At 49.1% G+C, this 22,685-nt stretch overlaps 2 protein-coding genes across 2 annotated transcripts; one reads left to right on the top strand and one right to left on the bottom strand.

The window, feature by feature from the left end:
• The first annotated feature begins 10,523 nt into the window (after positions 1 to 10,523).
• LOC123069520 (probable transcription factor At3g04930) lies at positions 10,524 to 12,065 on the top strand. The gene has a single exon (XM_044492398.1). It carries the CDS (start codon positions 10,574 to 10,576, stop codon positions 11,765 to 11,767), a length of 1,194 nt encoding a protein of 397 aa, XP_044348333.1. The 5' UTR covers positions 10,524 to 10,573; the 3' UTR covers positions 11,768 to 12,065.
• A 550-nt stretch (positions 12,066 to 12,615) lies between these two features.
• LOC123067474 (heavy metal-associated isoprenylated plant protein 43) lies at positions 12,616 to 13,337 on the bottom strand. The gene is made up of 2 exons (XM_044490256.1): positions 13,148 to 13,337; positions 12,616 to 13,073 (listed from the first exon to the last, which is right to left on the bottom strand). Exons 1-2 carry the CDS (start codon positions 13,254 to 13,256, stop codon positions 12,616 to 12,618), a joined length of 567 nt encoding a protein of 188 aa, XP_044346191.1. The 5' UTR covers positions 13,257 to 13,337.
• Positions 13,338 to 22,685: the final 9,348 nt, after the last annotated feature.

Here is a 22,685-nt window from a genome sequence, read left to right as displayed (position 1 = left end):
TGGTTGTATTCGGCGTTAGAAGACACTATGCGACGAAAGAGAAATCATGATTTATTCTGGAATCCGGACACTTACGATCTCGCCAGGGGCTTGGCCCTCAAGGGCCACTCCTCTTCGCCGTCGTCGGCGTTGGTGGAACAGTCCGGAGGAAGGGTCCTTCACTTCTTGGACCCTCCGGCCTCCCCAGTTGGGGAGGCCTTCCTTTTCTTATCTCCCCCCGCTGGGGGAGAAGCCTCTTTTTCCTCCTCCCCGTCTTCGCGGGAGGAGTCTACCTCGGAGTCGTCGGATGATGAGTCCGACAACACCTGGCGCCGGGAACTCCTTCGAGTTCTCGCAGCCTTCTTCTTGGCCTTCTTCTCCGGCACCACGTAAGGCGCCGGAGCCAGCAGCTCCGTTAATCGGGCGTCCGCTTGGTCTTCTGGTAAGGGAGCCGGACAGTTAACCTGCCCGAACTTCTTCTGCCAGGCCTGTCAAAGGTAAGGGAGTTTAGATCCCGCATAGAGGCAAACTATGAACAACAAGCGTCCCACAAAGGGTAAAATAGCTTACCTCGCTGGCTTGACGCTACGAGCTGAATCCGCGATCTTCGGTAGCGGATGCGGGAGCCTCGGCGACCTTGAACAGCACCCTCCAGGCATCTTTGTACGTAGTGTCGAAGAGCCTGCTCAAGGTTGGGTGCTATGCCGGATCAAACTCCCACAGATTGAAAGCCCGTTGTTGGCACGGGAGGATCCGGCGGACGAGCATGACCTGGACCACGTTGACGAGCTTGGTCTTCTTGTTCACAAGGTCTTGGACGTAGGTTTGGAGTCCGGTCAGCTCTTCCGAATCACCCCATGCCAGGCCCTTCTCTTTCCAGGAGGTGAGCCGTGTGGGGATGCCAGATCTGAATTTGGGGGCCGCTGCCCATTCAGGGTCACGCAGCTTGGTGATGTAGAACCACCCCGATTGCCACCCTTTGATGGTTTCCACGAAGGCGCCCTCGAGCCATGTGACATTGGGCATCTTGCCCACCATGGCGCCTCCGCACTCCGCCTGCTGGCCGCCCACCACCTTCAGCTTGACATTGAAGGTTTTTAGCCATAAGCCGAAGTGGGGTGTGATGCGGAGAAAGGCCTCACACACAACGATAAACGCTGAGATGTTGAGGATGAAATTCGGGGCCAGATCGTGGAAATCCAGGCCGTAGTAGAACATGAGCCCCCGGACAAATGGGTGGAGTGGGAAGCCCAGTCCGCGGAGGAAATGGGGAAGGAACACCACCCTTTGATGGGGCCTGGGGGTGGGGACGAGCTGCCCCTCATCTGGAAGCCGGTGCGCAATGTCGTTGTGCAGGTATCCGGCTTTCCTCAACTTTTTGATGTGCCCCTCTATGACGGAGGAGGCCATCCACTTGCCTCCCGCTCCGGACATGGCTGGGGAAGGTTGAGGCGAGATGTGTGGACTTGGGCGCTGGAGCTCGAGTGCGCGGAAATGGATAAGCAAAGGAGGAAGAAGGCGTAGGTAATAAGGTGGATCCTTATCCCCTTATATGGACGGACGGAACTATGCGTCCCCACCAGCCTGGTAAAACTCGCTTATCTCCCAAGCGCTGTAATCAATGGCGCGGTTGGGTTACCGACGACCGTATAGATGAGAATCCCGGAATAAGGGGACACGATCTCTGCTTCGATAAGACGTGCCAAGGAAACCGCTTCGCTAAACGCGCTGAGGTGGAACAATAAAAACAATTCGAATAAAGGCTTGGCCGTGGTGTGACGTCATGCCACGAAATACGTCAGAAGATTGAACTTGTGTAAATATTATTCTCTCTACGGTGGTATGTGGAACTTATTTTGCAGAGGCGGACACTATCCTGGTGTTCAAAATCTTCCATGAAGTATTCGGAGGAGGAAGCCGCCTTGCAATGCCGAAGACAACATGCGCGCCGGACTTGTCGTCATTGAAGCCTGGTTCAGGGGCTACTGAGGGAGCCTGGACTAGGGGGTGTCCGGATAGCCGAACTATCATCTTCGGCCGGACTCCAAGACTATGAAGATACAAGATTGAAGACTCCGTCCCGTGTCCGGATGGGACTTTTCTTGGCGTGGAAGGCAAGCTTGGTGATACGGATATGTAGATCTCCTACCATTGTAACCAACTCTGTGTAACCCTAACCCTCTCCGATGTCTATATAAACCGGAGGGTTTTAGTCCATAGGACGGACAACAATCATACCATAGGCTAGCTTCTAGGGTTTAGCCTCTCTGATCTCGTGGTAGATCTACTCTTGTACTACCCATATCATCAATATTAATCAAGCAGGAGTAGGGTTTTACCTCTACCGAGAGGGCCCGAACCTGGGTAAAAACATCGTGTCCCTTGTATCCTGTTACCATCCGCCTAGACGCACAGTTCGGGACCCCCTACCTGAGATCCGCCGGTTTTGACATTGACAGGGGGAGTCCTACTCCCATCGGGAGTAGGACTCCTCCTTTCCTAGTAGGAGTAGGAGAAGGGGGAAGGAGGAGTGAGGGGGGAAGGAAAGGGGGCGCCCCCCTCCTTGTCCAATTCGGACTAGAGGGGGAGGGGGCGCGCGACCCTGCCTTGGTCGCCCCTCCTCTTCTCCACTAAGGCCCAGTAGGCCCATTACACTCCCGGGGGGGGGGTCCGGTAACCCCCTGGTACTATGGTATATGCCCGAACTTGCCCGGAACACTTCCGAAGTCCAAACATAGTCATCCAATATATCGATCTTTATGTCTTGACCATTTCGAGACTCCTCGTCATGTCCGTGATCATATCCGGGACTCTGAACTACCTTCGGTACATCAAAACACATAAACTCATAATACCGATTGTCACCGAACGTTAAGCGTGCGGACCCTACGGGTTCGATAACTATATAGACATGACCGAGACATGTCTCCGGTCAATAACCAATAGCGGAACCTGGATACTCATATTGGCTCCTACATATTCTACGAAGATCTTTATCAGTCAAACCGCATGACAACACATGTTGTTCCCTTTGTCATCGGTATGTTACTTTCCCGAGATTTGACACCGACAGACACAATTGGGAGCCCCTGGTGCGGTTGAGCCACATTCTGGGCCTGCCATGGTCGTGCCCCTCCCCCAATGCCCATGGTATCTCCAGAGCGTAGTTGTGTACGTGTAGGACTGGTTTCGCAATTTCGCGAGGGCTGGGGTTGGGGCCGCATTGCTATACATGCTCGAAACGTGCCAGGCGGTCTTGTTGTAGGTTACTCCGGGCGCGCTTGACGGTGTCCGGACGTTTAATAGCCGGACTTGAGAATTGCCTTAAGAGGCTGCTTTGTACTTCTGTCACTAGGGCCGCCATATGCTCCTCCGTTCGGAGGGAGCGTTCGGTGTTTCCGTTGACCGTAATGACTCCTCGAGGGCCTGGCATCTTGAGCTTGAGATATGCGTAGTGCGGCACCACATTGAACTTTGCAAATGCGGTTCGTCCGAGCAATGCGTGATAGCCGCTACGGAACGGGACTATGTCGAAGATTAATTCCTCGCTTCGGAAGTTATCCGGTGATCCGAAGACCACTTCAAGTGTAACTGAGCCTGTACAGTTGGCCTCTACACCTGGTATGACGCCTTTGAAGGTCGTCTTTGTGGGTTTAATCCTTGAAGGGTCTATGCCCATTTTGCGCACTTTATCCTGATAAAGCAGGTTCAGGCTGCTGCTGCCGTCCATCAGGACTCTAGTGAGGTGAAACCCGTCAACGATTGGGTCTAGAACCAATGCGGTGAATCCGCCATGGCGGATACTAGTGGGGTGGTACCTCCGATCAAAAGTGATCGGGCAGGAGGACCATGGATTGAACTTTGGGGCGACTGGCTCCATCGCATATACGTCCCTTAGTGCACGCTTCCGCTCCACTTTTGGGTATGTGGGTTGCGTATATCATGTTCACCGTCCGCACTTGTGGGGGGAAACCCTTCTATCCTCTATTTTTCAGCGGCCGGGGCTCCTCCTCGTCGTCGCTATGCAGCCCCTTGTCATTGTTTTCAGCATTTAACTTGCCTGCCTGCTTGAACACCCAACAATCCCTGTTGGTGTGATTGGCTGGTTTTTCGGGGGTGCCGTGTATCTGGCACAAGCGATCGAGTATTCGGCACAAATTGGACGGGCCCGGAGTATTTCTTTTGAATGGCTTTTCCGCTGACCGGGTTTAGAGCCTCTAAATCCGGCATTGACTGCCGTATCTTCAGCATTATCGCCATTAATGCGGCGCTTGTGTTTGTTGCGACGCAACCTGTCGTTGCTGTCCTTGGTATCCGAACTACCAAGGCTCTTGGTCATGTTGTTACTACGAGCTACCCAGCTGTCCTCTCCCGTGCAAAAGCGGGTCATGAGTGTTGTGAGGGCTGCCATGGATTTCGGCTTTTCCTGTCTTAGGTGCCGGGCAAGCCACTCATCGCGGATGTTATGTTTGAAGGCTGCAAGGGCCTCTGCATCCAGACAGTCGACGATTTAATTTTTCTTGGTTAGGAACTGTGTCCAGAATTGTCTGGCCGATTCTTCTGGCTGCTGAATTATGTGGCTTAGGTCATCGGCGTCTGGTGGTCGCACATAAGTACCCTGGAAATTGTCGAGGAATGCGGCTTCCAGGTCTTCCCAACAACCAATTGACTCTGCTGGCAAGCTGTTAAGCCAATGCCGAGCTGGCCCTTTAAGCTTGAGTGGGAGGTATTTGATGGCGTGTAGGTCATCACCGCGGGCCATGTGGATATGAAGGAGGTAGTCCTCGATCCAGACCGCGGGATCTATTGTGCCATCATATGATTCAATGTTTACGGGTTTGAAACCCTCAGGGATTTGATGATCCATCACTTCGTCTGTGAAGCATAGTGGGTGTGCGGCGCCCCTGTATTGGGCTATATCACGACGTAGCTCAAATGAGCTTTGTCTATTGTGTTCGGCCCTGCCGGAATTGCCATATCCAGCGTGACGGTTATCATCACGCATCGTGGGGCACCCACGCGATCCGTAGATCGATCTTGTTTGTCTTGCCTTGTCATCCAATATATCCCGCAGGTCTGGCGCATTTCCCCGCACCTTGGTATTTTTTGAGCGGCGCCAGGGTGTGGCTTGAGTGGAGGGCCGAGAGGCCTCTCTGTCGCGGCCACGAGGTGGCCGGTCTGCCATATTATGCACTGGTGATGTAGGTTTGGGTGCTTCCTCCTCTAATCGGGGTAGCAGCCTGCATTTTGGGTAGCTCTTGGAGGAGCGTTCGAGTTCATACTCTTCGGTCGCAAGGACTTTAGTCCATCTGTCGGCTAGCAAGTCTTGGTCAGCTCTAAGTTGTTGCTGCTTTTTCTTGAGGCTGCTTGCCGTGGCCATAAGCCTGCGTTTGAAACGCTCTTGTTCGACGGGATCCTCAGGCACGACAAATTCGTCGTCGTCGAGGCTTGCCTCGTCTTCGGAGGGAGGCATGTAATTATCGTCCTCTACCTCTCTGTCTGCCGCTCTCTCATGAGGGCTGGCTTCTCCATCCTCCTGCGCTGAATCCTGCTGGAGGGGATTGTCTTCGGCACTGCCCGGGGTGTTATTATCTCCCGTGCCGGAATCACCGTTTTTGCTGTGGCGGGATTTAGATCGGCGCCGCTGACGCCGGCGCTTAGGCTGTTTCTTGGAGGGGTCATCCTCCATTGTTCCCTCGCCATTCCCATCTTTTGGGATGTCCACCATGTAAATGTCATATGACGAGGTGGCCTTCCAGTGCCCTGTAGGTGCTGGTTCTTGGTCGTCTCCTACATCATCGTCCATACCGTCGATGTCTTCGGAGTTGAAGTCGAGCATGTCAGTTAAGTCATCGACAGTGGCTACGAAGTGGGTGGTGGGTGGGCTTTGAATTTCTTCGTCGTCCGTATCCCAACCGTCTTGACCATAATCCGGCCAGGGCTCTCCTGATAAAGAGAGAAACTTTAGCGAATTCAGGATGTCACCAAAGGGCGAGTGCTGAAAGATGTCCGCAGCAGTGAACTCCATTATTGGCGCCCAATCGGATTTGATTGGCAGGGGCGCGGAAGGTTCGAAGTCCGGAGAGGAGTCCGGCACCTTGGAGTCGCAAGCTTCGCAAAGGACAGGGTTGGTGTTCGGCTCAATCGTTGCAGGGATAGCAGCCCCCGAGGCGGTGTCCAGCCACCCATCCTCGATCGGCGCAGTCGGCTCCGAGCTAAGGGTCGGAGCGGACACTTGTGTGGCCTCCAAGGCACTGTCCGGCAGCAGAGCTAGATCATGCCCATCGTGATAGTGCGGCGCGCTTGGCTGTGGCTCGAACCCATCTAAGATCAAGTTTTCGTGGACGTCAGTCGTATAATTCAAACTTCCAAATCTGACCTGATGGCCAGGGGCGTAGCTTTCAATCTGCTCTAGATGGCCAAGCGAATTGGCCCGCAGTGCAAAGCCGCCGAATACGAAGATCTGTCCGGGGAGAAAAGTCTCACCCTGGACCGCATCGTTGTTGATGATCGGAGGAGCCATCGGGCCTAAAGATGATGACACAGAGGAACTCTCAATGAAAGCACCAATGTCGGTGTCAAAACCGGCGGATCTCGGGTAGGGGGTCCCGAACTGTGCGTCTAGGCGGATGGTAACAGGAGACAAGGGACACGATGTTTTTACCCAGGTTCGGGCCCTCTCGATGGAGGTAAAACCCTACTCCTGCTTGATTGATATTGATGATATGGGTAGTACAAGAGTGGATCTACCACGAGATCAAAGAGGCTAAACCCTAGAAGCTAGCCTATGGTATGATTGTTGTTCGTCCTACGGACTAAAACCCTCCGGTTTATATAGGCACCGAAGAGGGTTAGGGTTACACAGAGTCGGTTACAATGGTAGGAGATCTACATATCCGTATCACCAAGCTTGCCTTCCACGCCAAGGAAAGTCCCATCCGGACACGGGACGAAGTCTTCAGTCTTGTATCTTCACAGTCGAGGAGTCCGGCCGAAGATGATATTTCGGCCATTCGGACACCCCCTAGTCCGGGACTCCCTCACCCCCCTTGGCGCGCCCTCCTCCTGGCCGTCCGCCTCCCCCGAGCTCCTTTATATACAGGGGCGGGGGGGGGGGGCACCCCAAGACACACAAGTTGATCATTGATCTTTAGCCGTGTGCGGTGCCCCCCTCCACCATAATCCACCTTGGTCATATCGTAGCGGAGCTTAGGCGAAGCCCTGCGTCAGTAGCTTCATCAACACCGTCATCACGCTGTCGTGCTGATGGAACTCTCCCTCGAAGCTCTACTGGATTGTGAGTTCGTGGGACGTCACCGAGCTGAACGTGTGCAGATCGTGGAGGTGCCGTACGTTCGGTACTTGGATCAGTCGATCGTAAAGATGTACAACTACATCAACCGCTTGTCATAACGCTTCCGCTTACGGTCTACGAGGGTACGTGGACGACACTCTCCCCTCTCGTTGCTATGCATCACCATGATCTTGCGTGTGCGTTGGAATTTTTTTGAAATTACTACGTTCCCCAACAAGATCAAGATTGCTTTATTCCAGATGGGGCCAACAAAGGCGCCAGGTCCAGATGGTTTTCCACCATTATTTACCAAACCCACTGGGACTTTCTTGAGGAGGAAATTTGTCACGCTGTGAGAAGCTTTCTTGGAGGTAATCCTATCCCTGATGGTTTTTGTGATTCTGTGATCGTGCTTATTCCTAAGGTGGCTAGGCCGAAGCAACTAAAAAATTTCAGACCCATCAGTCTTTGTAATGTGTTGTACAAGATTGCTTCCAAGGTTATTGCTAATCATTTGAAGTTGTTGCTGCCAATTGTCATTTCTGATTTTCAAAGTGCATTTGTTCCTGGGCGTTTGATTACTGATAATACCCTTATTGCATATGAGTGCCTGCACACTATTCGTCGACAACGGGCTAAGCAACCTTTCTTTGCCATGAAAATTGACATGATGAAGGCATATGATCGTGTAGAATGGGACTATCTTCATGGCTGCCTCTCCAAACTTGGTTTTGACCCAATATGAATTTCTTCTGTTATGAGATGTGTTACAAATGTTTGCTATGCTGTCAGGGTCAATGGAGAGCTTACAGAACCAGTTGTGCCCTCTAAAGGCATCCGGCAGGGTGACCCAATCAGCCCTTATTTGTCCCTTTATGTACTGAAGGATTGTCAATCCTGTTACTTCATAAGGAGAATCGTGGTGAGCTACATGGTATTAAGAATGGCCATCTTGGTCCTCCTATCTCACATCTCCTTTTTGCCGATGACAGCATCTTCTTTGCACGGAGTGATACATGTAGCGTGGTGGCATTGGAGTCCACTTTGAATCTTTATTGTCAAGGTTCTGGCCAAGCAGTCAATAAGGAAAAATCTGCATTGTTTTTTGGAAGGAATTGTCCAGAACAAGTCAAAAAAAGAGTTAAAAATTTGTTGGGGATTTTAAATGAAGCTTTTAAGGATTCATATCTTGGTATGCCAACTGAGGTTGAAAATTCACCAACTAACACTTTCAAGTTTCTTCTGGATCGAGCATGGGCTAGCATCTTTGGGTGGTCAGAACGTCCAACATCTAGAGCCAGAAAAGAAGCTTTGCTAAAGTCAATCATACAGGCTATCCCTACATATATTATGAGCTGCTTCCAATTGCCCATTGATACTTGTGAGAAATTTCGTCAGGTTATTGCCGACGAGTGGTGGGGCCGTGAAGGCGAGAGACGAAAGATGCACTGGCGTTCTTGGGAGTGGCTGACTACTCCTAAAGCACTCGGTGGCATGGCACTTTTTAATTTGGCTATGCTCGCCAAGAAGGATGGCGGTTACTAACGGATCCAGAGTCTCTTGTGCTCGTGTCTTGAAGGGACGATATTTTCCTACTTCAGATTTCTGGAATGCTTTGGCACCAAGGTTAGCGTCTGCTACTTGGCGTGCAATTTTGGCGGGTCGGGATCTGCTTCAGAAGGGTGTCAGGTGGGGCATTGGCAATGGTGAAAATGTGTGTATACTCTCGGATCATTGGATCCCCTCGACTCCACCACAACGCCTTCATCCTCAATTGCCTATACCTGCAAATGCCAAGGTAAAATGCTTGATTAATGAGGAAACTGGTTCATGGAATGTGGATTCGCTCAATGCTTTCTTCCGTGATGATATTGCTGCAGAGATACTACACATTCCTATTAGCAGGTAAGGTGGAATAGATTTTGCTTGTTGGCCTTTCACAAAATCTGGGCAATATACTGTGCGCTGAGTGTAAAACATGGCAAGGTTGGCTCGATTTTTTGAAACTCACAGCAAGAATGGGTTTGACCAAATCTCCAATGTAGTTGAGGAGAAGTGTTGGAAAGCAATCTGGTCTGTCAAAGTTTCCAATAAGATGAAGGTCGTTCTTTGGCGATTTGCTCATGATTGTCTTCCATCAGGGGCTGAGTTGCAGCGGCGTCATATTCCTGATTCTGCGAGTTGCTGCTTCTGCGGTCGTCTTGAGAGTGTTGAACATGCTACACTTTTGTGTCCTCGTGTTCGGGCGGACTGGGACGCGATCAAAGTGTGGTCTGGCATCCAACTCTGTCGGTCCTCCTTTAGAAACACAAACAATGGCTCTTTGATTTCTTCTCAAGATCTTCAGACAAAGATGCCACGATTATGGCTGTGTCTTTGTGGCATATATGGGAAGCTCGTAATGAGGCGCGTCACTCGCCTAATATTCCTCAGCCTCGTCATATGGTGGAGAAAATTGTGCATACACTGATTTTATCACGCAACACCTTTACACCTCTGAATCTGTCATCAGGCGTGAGTCCTTTTCTTCCAACACAATGTGGACTCCGCTGCCGTCAGGTTTTATTGTTATTAGTTCGGATGCTGCCGTATTTCCAGATATCAACATGTCTGGTGCTGGTGCGGTGGCCCTAAACCATGAGGGAATTTGTGTTGCCGCATTTACAGAGCCTCTTCAAGGTGCATTAGAACTTGAACTTGCGGAAGCTATGGCTCTTCGAAGGTCTGTGCAACTAGCATGTGATGAACACTTCTCCAATGTGATTTTTGCTAGAGATTGCCAGTCTCTTGTGAACATGATTAATGCTACCACCTTTGACCGTTCCATCATTGGTACTGTGGTAAATGATATCAATGTTGCTTCGAGGATCTTTGACTCTGTGGAGTTCAAGTATGTTCGTCGGCAAGTTAATGTAGCTGCTCATATTTTAGCTAAGTCTTATAAGTATTTACCTAGTCTTGTTGTTTTTCATTCTGCTCCGGAATGTATCCGGGAGACTCTTTTTTAACTTTGTTCTAAGTAATTAATAAAGCCGACATTTCTCTCTCAAAAAAAAAAACCCTGCTGCAGCGCCAGAACCAAGTTCTCGGAGTTGTACGCCGCCGACCCAGAATACGTACGTACAGTACAGGGAGAGACCAGGAAATACGGTGGCTGCCTGTTTTTCTTTGATGGAAAAAGGGAATTAACGAGACCGTTGGATGTATAACTCGCGGGTGGGGAGCACCACACTAGGAAGGAAGGAGCCCCATCCAACCCCTAACCCCCCTCCCTCCCACCACAAACCCCGCCCCGCCACCATGGCCGACGACCCCGCCTCCGCCGCGCCCTCCTCCGCCGACCAAGACGAGGAGGGCACCGATAGCGACGCCTCCAACGACTCCCACCCACCCGCTGCCCAGGAGGCCCCGCCTCCACCCTTCCCCGACACCTCGGCCCCCGCCTTCCCCGAACCGGCCGGTCCAGTTCCGCCGCAGGGGGCGAGTGCCGCGGCGGCGGCGGAGGACTCGCGGCGGCTGTTCCAGCGGCTGTGGACGGACGAGGAGGAGCTGCTCATCCTGCGCGGGTTCCTCGACTTCACGTCGCGCCGGGGCACCGCCTTCGCCTCCCACCAGTACGACACGGGGCCCTTCTACGAGGAGATCCGCCGGAAGCTCTCCTTCGACTTCTCCAAGAACCAGCTCATCGAGAAGCTGCGCCGCCTCAAGAAGAAGTACCGCGTCTGCGCCACCCGCATGGCCGCGCAGGGCGCCGCCTTCGCCTTCAAGAGCGCGCACGAGGGCGCCATCTACGACGTCGCGCGCCACATCTGGCGCCCGGCCTTCAAGCGCGACGGCGCCGGGGGCGACGCCTCGGACGAGGACGACATCAACCCCGCAGAAGCAGCGGCAGTCGCAGCAGCTGCTGCTGCCGCCACCGCCGCCGCGGCTGCCGCCACGGAGATACCTGCTGCTGTCGAGGAGGGTGGTGGCGGAGGCGCGTCTGCGCACACCCCTCGGGGCAGGGGCTCGCGGCGTGGTGGAAGGAAGAGGATGGCGCAGGAGATTGAGGCGCCCACATTCCCTGCAACGCCTGCTCCGATGTTGACCGATGCGGCTCAGGAGCAAGCTATTGCGGCGTTCGAGAGTTCCGTGCCGGTGATTGCACAGCCACCCTCAGTGCCGGCAGCGCCATTGCCTCCTTATCCGCTGACAGCCAATGGCCCCACTGAAGCTGATGTCCGGAGCATCCTGTCACCGCTGCTGAAGGAGCTCATCAGCTCGGTTGCTGTTCCAGGGCAGACCGGACTAGGATTGGGCTTGGGCATGGGATTCGGGGGTGCTGATATTCTTGGCGTTGGTCTTGGGGTGGCCGGACTGAGCCCTCGGGTGCCCGGTGATGAGAAGTGGAGGCAGCAGCAGATTCTTGAGCTGGAGGTCTACCTCAAGAGGCTCGAGCTTGTCCGGGAGCAGGTCATGACGGTGCTACAAGAACTCAGGTCATCAGAAAGCTGATTACCTCATATTGTGCTGTAAAATTCTCCGATTCGGAGGTAACATTTTTCTCTAAAGAGTAGTGAGTATTTGTTTACTGTCAATGCGGCATTGGAAAAGGCATACACACAGTGTTGGTGGTGTTCTTCTCATTATAGGCTTGGCCACTTGGGTCGCTTAGTTGCATGTACTGGTTGTCATCATAAGGTTAGAGATGAACTTTGATCTGTAGATGGGATGATGATCAAAGTTTGTGATCACTTGTAGCTCACTTTATGCTCTGATGCGATATAAGAAATGCAGTGAATGGTTTTGAATCTGGAGATTTATGGCCTGCAAGTCGTAATTCTACATTTGTAATGACCAAAGAACGAGAAGAGAGATGAAATTGAAAACAGTAATAGTAATACATGTGCTGCCTGGAACACGCCGAATCGATGATCCTTCAAACTCGTGTGATTTCGTTTTACCAATGCATCCATCTTCTGTGATAGTTCTCCTGTTATCCAGTTTGAGTCAATTCCGTTTGGATTAAGCCGTTGACAGACTGCACACTGCACACTGCCTTATTTCAGCTCATTTTAAATAAGTTCCTTTTGATTGCCCTTTCGCATAGGCGGAATGAACTTTGAACCACCAATATAAATTCACAAGGTAGCCATCAATATCTACAAATAGAAATGCTGGCCGACATGGGCTTTTATTATAGTACTTATACACTACTACTGTACTTAGTATAGACAGACTGAAGCATCAAACCGGAAGTAAGCCGTCGTGTCACAGAGGAAAAGGAATCATCACTGTACGAAAAGAGAACTCCAACGACACGGCCATACACACTCCAGCAGAGTCTTACTCCTCTTGCAGGCTTACTGGATGCCGCATTCTCCTCCGCCTCCGCGTGACCGCTCCTCGTAGCAGGCGTATCCCAGTGGCGGCAGCGGCGGGGCACGCACGCCGTAGCCATAGCCGTAGCCGTTGCTGTAGTAGTGGCAGCTGGGCAGGCCGCAGGGGCTGGAGTAGCAGCCCGGGGTGCAGCGGTACTCGTAGCCGCACGACGGCGTCCCGTTGTCGCAGTCGTCGCAGCACGGCTCCTTGCAATCCTTCTCGCACTTCTCTTGGCACGCCTTGTCGTACTTGTCCTTCCAGGCCTTCTCGCAGGCCTCCTGACAGGGGCTCTTCTTCTCCTTGGGTTTGTCGTCGTCCACGCTGATGATAGTCGCGGCGAAGCACGACTTCCTGAGCTTGTGCACGACACACACCGGGTCGACGGTGCCGACCACCGTCAGCGTGCACTTGTCCTGGTCAATGTCCATGGACTTGATCCCTGAAAATTACATATATTTGGTAAAGAAGAAGATAGTATGGGTTGGAACTTGGAACTTGAAGGTAGATAGGTACCCTCTAGCTTGGCAACAATTGACATGATCTTGCTCTTGCACTTGTCGCCGATGAGATCAGCTCTGATCACCATCTTCTGCAGGTCATTCAAGTGTGAAAACACGAGCATTCAGTACAAGTGTACACCTTTAGACATGTAAGCAAAACGGAAGAACATGGTCACTAATTACCTTGGACATTGTGATTTGTGAGCTAGCCGTGAACTTGGGGTGGGCGCGGACTCTTGCCTGCGCAGAGAAAGGCGCTTCCTGAAGTTGAAGTTGTGATGCAGAGCATGTCTGCTTCCAAGCCGTTTATATAAGGTGGCAGTCAACTCTGCAACAGCCATGTTGGCTGGACTGGGGCTTGGTCATACTCCTGCGTAGGAGCACAGTCCTACTACTACTTGCGTTTAAGCTAATAATACAAGTATAACGAACTCCTTTCTTATTGCAAGATGTTGCAATTTGCAGTTAATCCGCGGTTCCTAGAACGCATTGCCCTTTGTTTCTTTGTGGTACATCCGTACGTTGCAAGTGTCAAGGTCACTGGTTTAGCAACTCCCAACACGTTTGCGTTTCAATTATCAGAAAGATGGACAGGCATTCCGTGTATGTAGCCGGAGAAATCAAGGGACGATGCTGCAACTTGTGTGCAGTGGCAACGACGAGAATCAATCAAATCAACTCATATGCCACTGCACCATTGGCTACGACTTGGTCATGCTAATCGTTGTACTTCTACTGGTTGAAAGATTGTTTTCTTAATATGGTTGTTGCACCATAGTTCCCGGTTCGAGTTTTGGTCCTTGTTACTCTGCACCAAACGTTGGATAAGTTCATAACTGTGTAACTAGCAAGAAAAACTCACTTCTACTGAATAGCGAAACCAAATGCATATCAGTATCATCTTTTAACTAAGATTCAGCTTAACAAATTTAATACACACTCTTCAAATTTAAACTATCGTCTGGAATGTGGTAGGGCATCTCCAATGCTGACTCTCAAACCGTCTGCATATGTCTGGACCGCGTGGTCCGGACATGTCTTGCCATCCAACGTGGTTATGTATCGGTCTGCCGGGCGGTCCGGACGCATTTTTTCCCGCAAATAAGAAACAAGGTGGGAGGGGGGGGGGGGGCTTTGCAGGAGCCTGGACAACAGTCATGTAGGAGTCCGACACCCCCGGTCCACTGAATCCCCCCCCCCCCCTCCCCCACGCGATCTCATTTTCTTCCAATCCGGCCCTTCTCCCCTTGCTTTGCATCATCACCCCCTCGTTCGCTGCAGCCGCTGTACCTATCCGGCCGCCACATAGGCATTGTCAGAATTCTGCAACCAACACTACCACGTCAACTCACCTTTTATGATAGCGTTGTCCACCCAGGACCCGTCCGTAGCTAGGTACACTCCTCTCCCGTCGACGACGTCCATGGCGGACACATCGCCTAACAGGTGTTCAATCAAATGCCAATGAGCTAATTTTCGACACCATGTAAGTTTTTTAGAGTACGAAGGATGGCGGGGCACTCGAGCATGGAGGATGAGTTGTTGTGTGATGAGTGATTGGCCGTATCCGCCAATATAGAAGGAGGCTCTTCTGGCAGCGCGTGTACGATTCATTTCATGCGCAAAAGCACATTGCGCCCTACGACATGCACATTATCCAACAACGCAATGTGAGGTAGTTATCGTATCGATGGTATTGCCATCCAGACCCTCGTCGCTAAGTTTAGTGACACTTGCCCGGATGGAGGCAAGGTGGTCATTGCGCGCGGCAGCAGAGAAGATCAGAAGTTTTGCTTCTTCTTGCTCAACTTGACGATTGAATCATTCATGCACTCAATGTTTCTCTACACATTGTGTATCCCGTACGCGCTGCCCTGATGTACCACAGGATAGAGAGAAGACCATTTAGGTACATACATTGTTCGATGAAGCTGAATGGGCAGTATGTGTGAGACAGCATGATCCATTCAATAAAAAGTTGTTGAACATCCGGTTAATCTCGCTAAACTGGAACTATTGTTTAGACTTATTTGCATGCTATGTATGGATGATTTGTGCCATTTTATATCTGAACTTTGATGAATTCCGACGAGTTTGCATGAATTTCATGTGGTCTGTTGAAGTGCGGTTTCAAATATATGTGGTAGCGTTGGATAGCTGGCTATCGCATTCGTGTCCGCGGACTGGTCCCCCTGTCCACGGACGGATGCGGGAGAAAATTTGTGGGTCAGCATTGAAGATGCCCTAAAGCCCCATTTTTTCAGTTAGTGGTTGGTTGGCGTTCCGGGGATTCACTGATTCTCGACTCAAACACGTAAGAGCAAGTACAATAGCAGGTTTATAGCCCGCTTACATGGCGCTTTTGCCTATGTGGGTGGAGGAGAGAGATATGAGAAGGTAAGAGGAGTGGCTCTCATGCAAGAGCTTGACTATAAGCGTGCTTCTAGACAAGTGCAATAGATGTGAAGAAAGAGAAGTTAGAAAACAATATTAATGTATAGCCAACCTTATAGCTCACATTACTCTACGAGTGACTATATATGGTGGATATAGATGAGCAATTTCATATAGCCATTGGCTGGCTATACTATTAGCCATGCTCTAAGGGAGTCCAAAGTTTACCAATAAGATAAAGAGTATTCAAAAAATTCTAACTAGCATATTTGGGCCAATTAGTCTTAAGGTGCTACGACTATTTAATGGGATTTTGCACTATAGAGAGAGGAGTCAGGGCATTTCTAGTGTTGTACCAAAAACAGAGACACAAAATGTCCACAGACACGTCTGGATATGTAGCAGACAACAACACTAGAGGGGCTGGTCATCCCACCGTGTATGCATAAAAAGGCATGAAATCAGGACAGTACGGTAGGCTAGGCGGATCTAGAGAAAAAACATATGGATTGTGAGGACATATGGTCCAACTGACAATGGACCAAGTGGACTATCCAGACACCCAAAGCTTCCTGAGGTTTGATTCGTATTTGTGGGAATTTAGACATCCGGAATGATCCGTGGTCGTTTGATGCATGAGTTTGGAAGGCAAAAAGTGCCTTGACCACGTGGTGCAGACATTTAGGGACGTTTTGATGGACCGCCTTGGAGATGCCCGTAAATGCATGCATAATCTTCCACCTGATGCTGACATCATTGGCTTTAATTATTAAATTAAATTTAAACAACTGATTTATCTCAAAAAATATTTGCCAAGATTGTCGTGCTTGCTAAAGAAAATTATCATCCACATGACAACATAGATTGCCATACAAAACATTCTTTTTGTCATGCTTAAAAATCTCGCATCAGATTTTTTAAATTCCCCCAAGATATAATACTATTTTGTTTCAGCGTTTTTTGACCATCACCACCAATTGCGACGTTATGTGAGCGTAATTTTCATGTTCCAAGCGAACAACTAGCACGATAACAGTTCTAGACTTTTAGTTATCATGTAATAATTTATATGTTTTTACGCATTTGGGATGTTATGTGGGATTAGAGAGTGAGTATTGAGAGTGCGTTTTAACCCCCTTAGATGGATTTTGATAATTAATGTCAATATATCTCAATGACAAAACCAGAACCGTCACTGAAGATGCAATCTTAGGTGTTGAAAAAAGTGGTGTCGTCAGCATTTTACGACGCTTTAGTGATGGACCGGGTGACGATCGAAAACTGTCACGAGCCCTTTTTGCTGACAACAACCAGTTTTGCATGGCACAAGTGGACCGTCACAAGAAAACGTTGGTTTGGTAATCATAGGATGCGACACTGGGTGCTACAAAGGTAGGACGTAGGCTCTAGAGACATCATGCCACTCACCGCGCGTGGGGATGGTGCAGAGCATGAGCACCACTACTACTGGGTGGGGTCACCCACACTCCAAGAGAGAGAGAGAGAGGTGTTGCTACAAGGGTGGACAACTGTCGCTGCAAGGGTGCGACAAAAGCCACCTGTGGTGCCGCATGTTAGAGATATGCCCTAGATGCAATCGTGTATGTGAAGGAAATATGCCCTAGAGGCAATAATAAAGTTATTATTTATTTCCTTATTTCATGATAAATGTTTATTATTCATGCTAGAATTGTATTAACCGGAAACATAATACATGTGTGAATACATAGACAAACATAGTGTCACTAGTATGCCTCTACTTGACTAGCTTGTTGATCAAAAATGGTTATGTTTCCTAGCCATAGACATGTGTTGTCATTTGATTAACGGGATCACATCATTAGGAGAATGATGTGATTGACATGACCCATTCCGTTAGCTTAGCACATGATCGTTTAGTATATTGCTATTGCTTTCTTCATGACTTATACATGTTCCTGTAACTATGAGATTATGCAACTCCCATTTACCGGAGGAACACTTTGGGTACTACCAAACGTCACAACGTAACTGGGTGATTATAAAGGAGTACTACAGGTGTCTCCGAAGGTACATGTTGAGTTGGCGTATTTCGAGATTAGGTTTTGTCACTCCGATTGTCGGAGAGGTATCTCTGGGCCCTCTCGGTAATGCACATCACTATAAGCCTTGCAAGCAATGTAACCAATGAGTTGGTTACGGGATGATGCATTACGTAACGAGTAAAGAGACTTGCCGGTAACGAGATTGAACTAGGTATTGGATACCGACGATCAAATCTCGGGCAAGTAACATACCGATGACAAAGGGAACAACGTATGTTGTTATGCGGTTTGACCGATAAAGATCTTCGTAGAATATGTAGGAACCAATATGGGCATCCAGGTCCCGCTATTGGTTATTGACCGAGAATGGTTCTAGGTCATGTCTACATAGTTCTCGAACCCGTAGGGTCCGCACGCTTAACGTTACGATGACAGTTTTATTATGAGTTTATAAGTTTTGATGTATCGAAGTTTGTTCAGAGTCCCGGATGTGATCACGGACATGACGAGGAGTCTCGAAATGGTCGAGACATAAAGATTGATATATTGGACGACTATATTCGGACACCGGAAGTTTTCCGGGAGTTTTCGGAGAAAACCGGAGTACCGGAGGGTTACCGGAACCCCCCCGGGAAGTAATGGGCCTTGATGGGCCCTATTGGAGAGAGAGAGGGGCCGGCCAGGGCAAGTGGCGTGGCCCCTCCCCTTGAGTCCGAATAGGACAAGGAAGGGGGGGGGGGCGGCGCCCCCCTTGCCTTCCCCCTCTCCCACTCCTTCCTTCCCCCTCCTTCTTGGAATAGGAAAGGGAGGGGGGAAACCTACTTGGAGTAGGTTTCCCCTCCTAGGGCGCGCCTCCCCTTAGGCCGGCCCCCTCCTCCTCTCCCCCTTTATATACAGGGGCGGGGGCACCCCATAGACACACAAGTTGATCTACGGATCGTTCCTTAGCAGTGTGCAGTGCCCCCCTCCACCATATTCCACCTCGGTCATATCATCGCGGAGTTTAGGCGAAGCCCTGCGCCGATAGAACATCATCATCATCACCACGCCATCGTGCTGACGGAACTCATCTCCGGAGCTTTGCTGGATCGGAGCCCGGAGATCGTCATCGAGCTGAACGTGTGCTGAACTCGGAGGTGCCGTACGTTCGGTGCTTGGGTCGGTTGGATCGTGAAGACGTACGACTACATCAACCGCGTTGTGCTAACGCTTCAGCTTACGGTCTACGAGGGTACGTGGACAACACTCTCCCCTCTCGTTGTTATGCCATCACCATGATCTTGCGTGTGCGTAGGAATTTTTTTGAAATTACTACGTCCCCAACAGTATGATGGTATTTCCTAATGTGTTCATGAATCAATATAGTCCTTGGACGATATCGATGATGCATGTCGGCAAGTATATGACTTCTATGATACGTTCTAAATAGTCCCTGGTCGGAGAGAGATGTGTGGACTCACATCAAAGTGGACTGACATGCAACATAGTGGACGGCTTAGTCTCACTAGCCATATAGCATTTGATGCTAGTCGAATTGCATGAACCTGATCAGATCTGAGGTTGGCTACGGGAGACTAGGAGGGGGCTTAGATGAGTATCAATTTGGAGACCCGACCATGAGACGTAGTGACATGCCATTTGTTAGTTTCTAGTACGACATGCATTTTGTGTCCTAGACCGCGATCAACGCATTGACTCAGGATGGTGACCAGCCTGCTTTGGGACGATCAAACGCTACTCCGCAACAAGGTAGTTATAAAGGTTGATTTTAGACTTGCCTGTATCCATGCCACGAGACATGGTCGAGCAAGGAGAGTTTTGCCCCTTCGATCTAGACATATATACCCCGGGCCCCTCGTGTGATCCGACATGAATAAGCATGACCATGCGACAAGGATTATGAGTTAATCCGGTTTTGAGATAGGCATCACAAGACGGGAAAGAGGTTGGGTCATAACAAGGATGAATGATTCCCCTTGAGCATGTCAACATATGTCATGAGGCAAAAGGAATAGAAGTGTGATATGTTGTAAAAGTTTGCCAATCTGGCTTCATATATATTTCACTTGGAGGTTGGCACGTTTTACTAGAAGCCACTACCAACAGAGCAAGTCAGATGTGGTCTGACCTGCAACCATGTCGACTTGAACCTAAGGGGTCGCACGCTTAATGGAAGGAACCTACGAGGTCAGGTCCGACTTTGCATGTCAGATGTCATCCGACCTGGACTTGGATCTGATCCAAGTAGACTATGGTACTAAGAGTCATAGTGGGATGTGTTGAGACCACGATGAATGTCTATATGAGTTTTCTGTGTGTGTGTGTGTGGGGGGGGGGGGGGCTATCGATTCAGTAGATAGATGATCTCAGATAGTTGCACTGGTTATAGTTTTTCCATGTGTTGCATCTAGTCATCTCTACATAGCTCAGTTGTGCGACCTGACCTAGCAGTCCACCTAACATTCCTCCCGTACGCGCGGATACCATTAGTGGCAGTGCATTTGCGCTGCTCCGATGAACTTGTTTGAGGGATTTGGTGACCACGCTGGTCGAGGGGGTTCGATGACAAGGTGGAGACGACTCCGGTGACACGCTACTCTAACTCTTCTTTTGTTGTGAGGACTACACGTATAGTGGTACTCTCGTGGCCTATCTACTAAGCATGCTCCTGGGTGATCTGCACAGTAGGACAATCTTTTTAATATGCTACACATCGCGTTGCCCAACACCGCAACCAGTCACCGTTGGTTTTTGCTACTACAAGGCCCGATGCCCACACTCCTCAGTCTTGTTGCGTTTTTGCTATAAGGCCAGGGTGGAATGTTGCAAGTCAGGTGCACCGAAGCTGCAAGGCTTTTTCTTCGGTAGAGCAACATTGATGCTGCAACGAGACTTTTGTCTAGCATAGCAGCATTAGTACCTAAAAATCCATACATGTGTCATGCGCGCGAGAGATGGGTATGCATGGGGTAGGGTGCTATGCATGGAAGAGTTGGTAATGTAGCAGAGGGTTGTGCAGACGAGGGGAATATTGGATAGTGGGAGAATATTCGAGATGCTGCAATCTGCGGATGTCGCACGTTGCATCAGATGGCTCACGAGTTGACTGGTCGATGTATGTCATCGTCGGTTGATGCCTAGCGTCATCCAAGAAACACGATTGTAACAACCATATCAGTCGAGTACAGAAAACACAAAAAAAAAGCTATAATAAAATAAAAAGGCCCACTAAATGGCATAAGGCCGGAGGTCAAACAACCCAGATATGGTCTGCTCAGATGCCAAGAGCTTGTTACAAAATCACCACACCCACCCACCGTTCCCACAGGTGTTGCTATTTAATGCTCGCTACAAGCAACATGGCATGTCTCCCATGTCGGTCGTACACCAGCGCGTAGCGAGTGCTCCCTTGGTAGGCTGATGACCCAATTTTTTGAATTATAGAAGGGCCTCCCCTCTGATTTATATTAAGAGAAATCATTTTGTTTAATGCTTTATGCATACTACTACTGAAACAAAATAAGAGAAAAAGCAAAGCCAAATGGCTAGCATAGTTCCACCGACAACGACCTAGGGTCTGGACAGGCGAGCAACACAACAAACACCTGACAGATCTACATAGCATTTTTAAAACTTACGCAACATTAAACATAACAGTTCTAGGAACATCAACATAACCATGACCACATTTTCTACTAGTTCTAGTAGCTTTTCTCCCTTCATCAACACCTCTTTATTTTCCATCTTTATCTGCAGAATAGACCAACTAAAGACATAAAAGGTAGCTTTATGAGAATAATTGGATCATTATATAACTTCTTGTAAAAAAATGATGTTGTTTCTGCATTTCCACAGTGTACAAAACAACGCAGGAACACCAACTAGAACAATCCTTTCCCCATTATTTGAAAAAGTTTTAATCCACCTCCCAAAGAAGTTATCAACGGAAGAAGGAACCGAATTCAAACCAAAGGCACATTTTACACCAAACCAAAGTAGTAGTAGGACAATTGAAACATACATGATAAATTGTTTCCTCTTTACCATAGAGCACATAATGTGCTCCCCTTCCAACCCCTTTTCAAGAAAGTGTCCTTAGTAGGAATACTTTTTCTAGCCACCAACCAAAGGTGCACCTTGATTTTAGCAGGAAATTTCAATTTCCACGAGAATTTTTATGGAAAGTGATAGTCCGCCTCAATCATTTTCCTATAAAGTGATTTGACATAATTTAATTTATCTCCAGTTAGAGACCACTCAATATGGTCTTTCCCCGATCTCATGTCAATCTCCTCACACCTCATTTTAAGGTTTCTCCACATTTCTAGGAATCCCCATACAAAGTCCTTCTAAAAGTAAATCCACCCCATCCTTTTTGCAAAGCCTGAGCCACAATAATATCATGATCAAAGCTAAGAAGATAAAGTCTGGGATAAGCATCTTTTAAGGTTTTAGCATCAACCCAAATCTCCTCCCAAAACCTAATGCTATGTCCATCTCCCAGCTTCCACCTGCATAACTACTTAGATAGATCCTTGACTTCCAAAATGTTGGTCCAAACTGGGAATCACCAACCTTGGGTTTGGCCCTAGAGATACATCCCATTAGTGACATATTTATTCAATAAGACAGTTTGCCAAGGCCATTCTTAGTTTCAAGTTTCCAAATATCCAAATTAAGAATGCCTAGACCCCACAAATCCCTAGGTTTACAACATGTTTTCCAATTAACTAAATGGTACTTTTCTTGTCCTTGTCTGCTTGCCACACCATCCTGGCTCTAATGAAATCAGTTTTCTTTAGAATCCCCACATGAATGGGATAAAATCACATCATTAAGAGATGCATATTAGTTAAAAAAACCTGGACAAGAGTAATTCTCCGAGCAATTGAACCCAAGAGTTCACCTCGCCAACATGCACGCCTTTTCTCAATCTTTTCCACTACACCAGTCCAGTGTTTGTTTCTAATCCTGACATTAGAAACAAGCATCCCTAAGTATTTCATCGGCAACTTCCCCGTCTCGCAAGTAAATATTATGTTTTGTTTCACCAAAGAGAAAAATTTCACTCTTATGAAAGTTGATTGTGAGACCAGACATCTACTCAAAAGCCCCTAAAATAAATTTCAGATT

The sequence above is a fragment of the Triticum aestivum genome, chromosome 3B (assembly GCF_018294505.1).
Source record: "Triticum aestivum cultivar Chinese Spring chromosome 3B, IWGSC CS RefSeq v2.1, whole genome shotgun sequence".
In the NCBI taxonomy this organism is placed as follows: Eukaryota; Viridiplantae; Streptophyta; class Magnoliopsida; order Poales; family Poaceae; genus Triticum; species Triticum aestivum.
This window is presented reverse-complemented; position numbering and strand designations above follow the sequence as displayed.